The 9,593-nt window shown below is 30.8% G+C and overlaps 1 protein-coding gene across 1 annotated transcript; it reads left to right on the top strand.

The window, feature by feature from the left end:
• Positions 1-8,923, top strand: LOC134708345 (F-box/WD repeat-containing protein 5-like). Its single transcript, XM_063568802.1, has 8 exons — positions 1-196; positions 1,509-1,663; positions 2,338-2,587; positions 4,158-4,332; positions 4,960-5,099; positions 5,799-6,850; positions 7,320-7,532; positions 8,682-8,923. The coding sequence occupies exons 2-8, from the start codon at positions 1,551-1,553 to the stop codon at positions 8,902-8,904; spliced, it is 2,166 nt and encodes a 721-aa protein (XP_063424872.1). The 5' UTR covers positions 1-196; positions 1,509-1,550; the 3' UTR covers positions 8,905-8,923.
• Positions 8,924-9,593: the final 670 nt, after the last annotated feature.

The following is a 9,593-nucleotide window of genomic DNA, read 5'->3' as shown; positions in this document are numbered from 1 at the left end:
CTCCCTTGATTAATGGTGGAAGAAAAATAAATCGATCAACAGAGATTGAAAACAATGACATAATTTCCATTTCTTGCATCTATATAGAGCATCACGTTATAATACTTCGCTATCTTTTAGATATATTGAACAGTCGGTGTTAGATCTGAACGCAATAATACACTTGGAAACTGACAACCAGTGGGCCGATTCTAGGGTATTATAAAACTAAAATTTATGAGATAGAAAGTGACATTATTTAAGTTTATGTAAACAGGTTTGGACAAGTTACCCAAATAAGTAACAATATAACCTGTTTGTCATTAAATATCTCAAATAGGATCTACATGAACAGTGCATTTGCACAGAAATCTGTCTTCTTTGCATGAGACTTTGATTTTTTTTTATATTTATCAGTCTAGTAAAATATAAGATTGGAATTCAATACAAATTCATTTTTTAATAATTGTATTATATGAAAAAAAACGTTACCTGATGAAAGCTTTTCTTTTGTTTACGTTGAATTTGACGTCATAACTTGAACGTCACAGGTAAATCCCTAACATAATCAAAATCAGGAACATAATGGTACATGTATTTCCGTTTCTTTAATAAACAGGTTTCAATTAAAACATAAAAACATACAGACTTTGTCCCCATTCACAGGTTATGCCTGCCTCATATTAATTGAAATGCCAAAATCATGTACCAGTAAGACATATTGTAATGCTAATTGTTTGGGAAAATATTTTATGTTATTTTTGCTACAATTCTTTACATAGCCAAATTTCCAAATAAATACCTGGTATAATTTGACAACACTTATATGTGTTTTACTTAATTGTCAATTTTCTGAAATTGTTAAGAAGACACAAGTTCAACTTGAATTTTTATTCACACATTTCATAAATATGCCAGGCTATTGTTGATTAGACTTCTTCGTAATTGGTAATTAGAATATTAAAACTCCTTGTAATCCTTTATCTTCACTTACACACTTCAACAGACCATACAGATACTGATCTAATTTTTCCCCAGTCATCTTGGGATGACTGTGATGGAGTTACTGTCATCAGCTTAACCCCAGTGTTTTTTTCAGGTGTAATAAAAGACTATCTTGTCATGCTTGTAGTAGAACATACATGTACATACATGATATAGATTTTGCCACATATTTTGATATACAAAACTTGTCTATGTATACATTTTTGTACATTGTAGATGAAAACTACATGTATATGTAGTATTCCTTTGTATTAAATAGAACTGAAATTTTTTACTGTACAATTAATGTACAAAAAAAATGTACAATGTACCTATATTGCTGTCACTGATAACCATGAAGACTTTCTAATCTGAGCAATGTTTAATACTTCAAAGTATGTATACAAAAAGTGTTAATGTAATTCTTTTTCTTAAGATTATAAATATTATAAATATTTTTGTATACATACTTTGAAGTACTATTGCTTAGCAAGGAAAGATTAATTGAAAGTTCATGTTATTAATGTTTATTACTTCTCTTTCAGAAAGAAGTATTGTTTTTAATGATGGACTTGCCAACATGACAAATGGATGATATGCCCATAGCCTGTATTTGGGAAAGTATTCCTGATGATATTATACTCCACGTATTTTCTTTCCTCCCAGCAGCATCATTACTACAGGCAGCTCAAGTTTGCAGGTAAGTAGAAAGATAAAGACAGACTGAGTAAAAATTGACCGAAACAATTGACTTCAGGTGCTATATTGAAGACCCATTTGTTGCCTTTGACTGGATTCAGCTGTTTGGTCCAGTTGATGTCTCTTTGACTTATTCTAGTAAAACAATACAAAAATTAAATACTTGTCTTTTGAACATATTTTTTGTATTAAAAAGACTTCTGGCAAAAACAAACAAAGAAATCCTAGTCAGAAGTTTATTAATATCTCTACTTAAGGCAGCAATCTTACAAAGATAATGTCAAAAACTTATTAATATCTCTACTTAAACAGCAATTTATAGCTAACAAAGATGCAAAATGTAATGTCAACACTTTATTTTATCTCTACCTAAGGCAGCAATCTTACAAAGATAATGTCAAAAACTTATTAATATCTTTACTTAAACAGCAATCTATAGCTAACAAAGATACAAAATGTAATGTCAACACTTTATTTGATCTCTACCTAAGGCAGCAATCTAACAAAGATTATATCAAAACTTGTTAATAGCTCTACTTAGACACCAATCTAACAACGAAAATATCAAAACTTTATTAATATCTTTACTGTAATTGCAATCTAACAAAGATCGTATATACTTTATTAGATGTTGGTAGGATAGAAATCTAACAAAGATCATATATACTTTATTAGATGTTGGTACAGAGTAAGCAGAGACGAGCTGCTTTGGAAGGATGTATTCTACAGACATTGGAAAATTGATAGAAATATACCCATGGCACCTGGCAAGTCGTCATGGTTACAGGAATATAAACGTCTTCAGTACCACACGCCAGCGGTAGAGAGTGAGGTGATTAGACAACACACAGATCAGGTTTTACATGTCAGCTTCTCACACAATGGAAAAATGTTTGCTACAAGTTCCAAAGATGGATTTATTAAGGTATTTATATGATATGAGTGCTTATGTACTGATGTTGTCTCTTTAACCGAAATAATGAATGAATACTTTATTATCATAAAACAACTGTTACAGAGACAATATATATATACATATTAACAATATACAAACTTATAATGCATGTTAGAATTACATATACATGTACAATAAACGACATTAAAGACAATAACACCCATCCATTACCGCATGGTAAATAATTTATTGTGGTCTACATGTTTTGCCCCAGCAAGCGCGGCGTCTTCAGGTCAATTACAATATTGAAAAATTACAGTGAAGTATAGATTCTGCGTTTGTGCGGTTCACAGAATTAAATGTCATAATGAATGTAGTCATGACGATGTTAAGACATTTAATTCTGTGAACCGCACAACTGCAGAATTACTACCTCAGGTGTTCATGGTGTTGGTTCACCATATTTAAATTCAAGTATACATGTACAATGTATAAAGTAATACTAAAAAACTCCAACCTGGAGGAACAACCTTCTCTTGAACATTCTTTATAGATTTACACAGTTTTTTTTATAATAATGATTACAATGTTGGAAGATGCTGTTCAAACTTTTAAATTACATTTTCGTGACAAAAGGAGGACATGTCCAGAAAGCAGATTTTTTCTAGCATTATTAAAGTAACTATAAATGGATTGATCAGAATTTTCACAGGGGTTATTTTGGCTTTATTGGCAATCACATAAAATGCTTGAAAATACTTCAACAAAGGGTTTGAATAAATTGATTGTATTGATGATAAACTTTTGAATGTTACACTTCAACTTACAGCAATCCCTGCACAAAATATTGGCATGAATATTGCACACAAAAATTTTTTGTAAACAGTATTTTTATACCCCTCTTTAAAAAGTGATAGTACTGTATACTGTTTTACCTCTGTCTGTCCGTCTATCCATTAGTCCAGATGTCAGTCTTTCTCATGAATATTTTTCATCACGTTTTTTCTTAGGAGCTGCATTTTTTGTGTATAACAAAAGGATTTCTGAAAATTTGATTTCATGGTTTATATAAGTCAGCTATACTGTGTTATGCATTTTCAGATTCATCACTAAACAACTTCCTTTATTCTTAACACTTACATAATTTTACACATGAGTAGCCAAGTTAAAAATAATTATGAATATTGATTTGAGATCAGTATGGAGAAAGAGAAATAGTTGCTTCTTTTGTCTCTGGTTGTGAGTGGTTTCATTACTAATCGTACCACATCATATATTTGTCCACTAAAGTCTTTGAACTTAGTAATCTGATGAGATTTACTTAAAGATTAAAGTTCTATAAATCGCCGTTTTTAGAATCTAATGCATCCTGGGTAATATTTTCAAAAGCGTACACCAAAGCGTTTTGATTGGTTTAAAATGTTATAAACAATGGAAATTCAACCAATGACGTAACGTTTTTTTTACTTTAGGTATGAACAATTAAATTACCCATGATGCTCTAGATTCTGAAACGGCAAATTGTTTTTTATTATTTTAGTGGTTCAGCAAAACTGTGTAGACCATTTTAAATACTCTTAAAATTATGTTTCCATTTTAGGTTTGGAATACAACATATCCTATATCCTTAAAGTATAAGGAGAATATGAAACGTTTTACTTGGAAGTATACACAGTTCTCACAGTTCAATGAGAGTGATACACTGCTACTAGTTTCTGGGGTTCATTTTGGTTCCAACAGCACATCAGGAGAAATAGCTGTGTTTTCACTACAGGGTTTGTGATATTCATTATAGGATTCACAGTTTCAGACTATATTGCAGTTCAAAAGCATACGTCAATATTGAATTGTGATCAAAACATCCCAAACAATTCAAGACATTATTTTCATTTTAGAGAACACATAGCCCATATTCATTCATATTTTGAAACAGTGTATTATACATTACATCTATAAAGTACAACTAAGGTTAATTTTATATTAACCAAACATTAGATGAAGCATATATATCACTTCAAAAGAATTGAATTAATCCTTGTAATTCAAAATACCATTTCCTAGGAACATTTCATTTATGTGTTATCTGATAAAAATACTTCAATGAAAAAATATTTATTAAATACCATTGATATTTGATATCCTTCATACATCCTATACGCTTGTTTTGTGTCCTTAAAAAAATATCAATTATAAGTATTGTGATACATATCTGTTTCACAGCAAGTTCTTCTTTTGATCAGGGCTATAATTGTGGATTTGATTACTGTCGCCTATGAAACAGAACTTTACACTATTGACAAACGTAGCATTAATTACACACCCCTCTGTCATGAAAATATTTGTGCATCGATTATGTATCAGCACTGCCATGTGTTCCTCAATGTTTTTGTATTGTATTTTAGGTAACTTTGAACTACAAGCTCGAGTTATCAACAAACCATATGATGTATTTGGTACTTGGTATAATGACAGTCATTTAGTATCTGGGAGCCTTCATTGGACAGGACAATTACAGTCTTGTTCTGTTTTATGGCTTAATAAGGTAAGTTACATAGAGGAGATACTTAGAATAAAATTATGATCAAATGATCATTTAACAGCCTTTCAAAGCCTGCAGAAGCATGTCCAGTGAAGTTCTGTTAAAAGAGTTATTTAAAATTTAAAGGAAATGCGAATCTGTAAAAAGAAAAAAAAAATGACTACTGTTAATTCAGAAATTATTTTGATGCTTTTATAATTGCGAAAAATGTGACAGGGTTATAATCACAATAATTTTAAATCGTATTTTGAAATTTTTATATGGATTAAACTGCAGTTTCCTCAATATCACAAAATTAAAAACACATTTTAGTCTAAAATGACTAATTGGCGACATTAAATGCACATAATAATTTCAGAATTTACAGTAATTCTATGCAAATATTATTGTTACTTCAAGTTGAAAATGTACATAATTCACATAGTATAATAAAATTGTTTCTTAAACCAAGGTATTTAATTTGATCAGTTTGTTATTAAGTTGAATTATTAATACTAAATGTAATTAAATGATTTACTTATATATGCTACAAATCAAATATATAAAATACTCAATTTGTGACTGAACAACCATGATAATTCACTCGTGCTACTCTTATTTATGAGTAAATGTTTTGTTCTGTCACTTGTTCAATATTTTTCAATTTCTGAATTCTTGTAAATTATTCTAAAATCTTAATTAAAAAATGTTTTTCATCATCAGGCGTTTCAAGACACAGAAAATGAACATGAATCAGTGGTGATGAGACTATATAAACTGAAAAATATTAATGCTAGTTCAGTTCGGACTGTTATGGTTGCTAGCTGTCGAGAGGTGATGGAAACAGACGACAAAGACGAGATCGGTAAAGGGAGCAAACGTGTACAGGATAAAGCTGATAGAGAAGACAATAATGAAAGCTCTTCCAAAATTGCTAAGAAAAATAAGGAAAAATTTCTTGGAACTATTGAGTATAAACAAGAATATCGTGATGCTGAGAAAAGTCATAAGAAATTTACCCAAAAGTCTGAAAACAGTAAGATGTCAAATCAGTGTGGTAGTAATCATAGTTCTTTTTCTGAAGACGATCTGGTGAGACAGTTAAGTGACAATGATCTACCGAATTCAAATAATCAAACTCCTATTAGAGGTACCAAGGATATCTCTATGCCAGATGTAGATAAACTAGTTGAAAAAACAACTAAGTGTGTCTCTTTGTCCTCAGAAACAATTGATACTTCCATAAGTGGTAATCCAGTGAACCCTACCAATGGTTCGATCCAAGATACATCTAATAGTAACAACTCGGCTCAGAATTCTAGTTCGAGTCAGTGTGGCTGTGGGAGTTCATGTTCTTGTCATGGTGGCATGTACTTAGATGGAGCCACGTTTGGTTCACCGCTCCAGTCACATTTCTTTCGAAGTAATGACCACAGAGTGGCATTAGATGATTGGAATCCTGCGTCTGCTCTTCACATGGGAGATACAAGTATAACTTACCCAAACTTTATAACTGCTGACTCAACTAGTCCACAGAAAGGGAACATTTTAGATAAATTCTTAATATTTACACAGGGTTCAAAGACATATACACCACATCAGATTGGAATTAAGAGAATAAAGCCGCTAGAAAAGATATTGGGAGATGAGAGACCGCTTTTACCAGATATTGAATTCAATTCACCAGCATTGGAATCCATAGCATATGATAAACTTGATAAAGTTATAGACATGCATGGTCATATCATAGGATTAGCCTTATCTCCTGATCATCGGTAAATATACAATTCTACATATAAACAGAGAAAAGAGTCAAATTAAAAATGTCAATGCAAAAAAAAGGAGCACTTTGATAAATGTAGGAAAAAAGATAAGAAATAATGTCCATTTATGAACAAATGTTTCATTGTATATTTTTTTTTTATCTCTTCTTTCAAAGTTATATGTTTTAAAAAAATAAACTATATTTTTTTCAGATTTTTTGTTAGTTATAAAGTTAATTTTGAAAACTTGACATTTTCACCAAAAACATTTTGTTTATAATCTTCATGTTTTAAATTGCAATAAACACAAACATTGAAGTTCCAATTCAATGTTTGTGTTTATGTGACGGCAATACCTAATTCCAGTTGATATTGCAGCAGGCTTGGGTTCTAGTTGTAATTGTAATAATTAATCAGCTGTCATCAATTACAATTTATCAAGTAATCACTGTAATCATTAATCAGCCATAAATAATTACAGGTATTTGTATGTGAACTGTAGACCTTGGCCAAAGGATTATGACATACAGAATCCCTTAGCTCCGCCTCCTATTGCTCAGGAGATTGACATCCATGTGATAGACTTACTGAGGCTGGCAGAAGTTGGTACCATGTATAGAGCACACAAAGCCTACACTCCCAATGATGAATGTTTCTTCATTTTCCTTGATGTTAGTCAGCAGTATGTTGCCAGGTAAAAAAAGCTACGAAAATATTGATTCACTTTAAGATGCTTATTTCAAGTTTTTAAAAGTATTTGCTTTTACTGTTATTGTGTAAGGTCATTTTCTTGACTTTTGTAATGAAAATGACTCTAATTTGATAAAGCATTCCTCAAATGCAATATTTAATTTGAAGTTTAATAGTTAACCTTTTTGCCTAGAAATTTTGATCTGGTAACAGATATGTAACAAGACTTCATTTATGAAATTCAGGTCCCTCTGACTGGTAATCTTGGTGCATCTTATTTCCAGGTTTAAATGTACCAATATGGTTAAAAAAAATATTGATTAAATTTTGATGTTGTAAAAGAACTCATAGGTGCTCTCTAGCTTGTTTCAATATCAAAATTCTTTGATTAATTTAATTGGAGTATCATATTGGTTAAACTTATTGCCAATCTACAGCAAGTTGTTTATCTTCACATTGTAGTATGTGGTATTAAGATATAGCATTACCGGACTGATTTAAAAGCCTGGTATTTCTTATGGAAACAGTTTACAAGAAAATTTAAAGTTTTTGAAAAATTCTTGTAAGAAAGACGGCAAATAAAATTGAGAATGGAAATGGGGTATATGTCAAAGAGACAACAACCCAACCTAAGAGCAGGCAGCAGCTGAAGGTCATCAATGTATCTGCAACACAGCAAGAAAATCCTGCATCCAGAAGTTAGGCCTCAGCTAGCTTCCAAACAAAATGTGTTCCAGCTCAGTGAAAACAGACACCACACCAAGTGGTTGAACAATTTGAAAAACACCATAAGATGATGACAAGGGAACATTACCATTGAAAATGGAAAAATTAACATAGGAAATGAAAAAAAACATCTCTTTTCTCATAAATTTTGGGTTGAGGTTCCTGTTGGAGATATATATATATATATCAAGATCCAGGAAAGGCTGTGTTCATTGTTAGAATTAGCCTTATTTAATTTCAATTTTGGCAGGATAGGATAAATCTTTCAAATGCTTTTCTAGCACTATAGAGCTTTGATTTCCGTTGTGGAATGCTCACCTCTGTTAGGAAGGGGTATATTTGTATCAAAAACTATTTTATTTGGAGATTTTTTTAATTTTTATTTGGATTCAGCATATCGTTTATGTGATTTAATTATCTTTTCCAGTGGAGCTGAAGACAAGCATGGGTATATATGGGATCGTCACTATGGAGTCTGTCTAAGTAAATTTCGTCATGAAGATGTAGTAAACTGTGTAGCATTCAGTCCGAGCGACTCAGAAATTTTAGTGACTGTTAGTGATGACTGCACTATTAAGATTTGGCGTTCACTGAATCGTGAAAAATCTATGAAATTCACTGGTTTGTTTAATCCTGGACTATATATGTGATATTTGTCATAATATAATACTATAGTAATACAGATGAACCTATGTCATATATTAAGAAAACATGGTGCTTAATATTTGTGATATTTTGCTATGATTATTTAAATGTACAAAAACAAAGATCTTGTATGTTGATATGTGTTTTGTTTGTATAATAATGTAAATATGACAAGTATGATGTAAATATATGTCAAATATATAGTTTCTATTTCTTCCTGTATATCTATAAATAAAAGAATTGGGAGTACCCAGTGGTTAGGAATTGTCAGCCGGCACAATGTGTTGACTCTATCAAACAAATTTTCATCAATTGATTAATAATCGTTTTATACCTTAAACCCATGTATTACCCATCACCAGTTTTATAACACTTCAGATCACTTCAGACCACCCTTTTCCCCCAACAAACACACACAATGCTATTTGTCATTTTGTTTATGCCCTTTATACCTTTTGTGGAGAATTCCTTGTGATTAATAATCTCTTATAAGAGTATTCACTTCATACTGTTTCAACAATTCCTTAATATTTTATAGCCTCTTAAATAAAAATGTTGCCAAGCAACAAAAATTTAACAATCAATAAGTATTTTTCAAAAACTTAAATCTTTATTCAATTCTTGTTTTTTAATAGAAATTTTTTAATAGATATTTTTTAATGCTTTTTTGCAGATAAATCTTCTATTATAGACT

This window comes from Mytilus trossulus, chromosome 2, assembly GCF_036588685.1.
Source record: "Mytilus trossulus isolate FHL-02 chromosome 2, PNRI_Mtr1.1.1.hap1, whole genome shotgun sequence".
NCBI classification, from domain to species: domain Eukaryota; kingdom Metazoa; phylum Mollusca; class Bivalvia; order Mytilida; family Mytilidae; genus Mytilus; species Mytilus trossulus.
Note: the sequence above shows the minus strand (reverse complement) of the source record. Positions and strands in the feature narration are given on the sequence as shown.

Coding starts and splice junctions, on each gene's coding strand:
- LOC134708345 (XM_063568802.1), top strand. CDS start 1,551: ATGGATGATATGCCCATAGCCTGTATTTGGGAAAGTATTCCTGATGAT. Junction 4,333..4,959: donor AGCTGTGTTTTCACTACAGG/GTTTGTGATATT, acceptor ATTGTATTTTAG/GTAACTTTGAACTACAAGCT. Junction 6,851..7,319: donor GCCTTATCTCCTGATCATCG/GTAAATATACAA, acceptor AAATAATTACAG/GTATTTGTATGTGAACTGTA.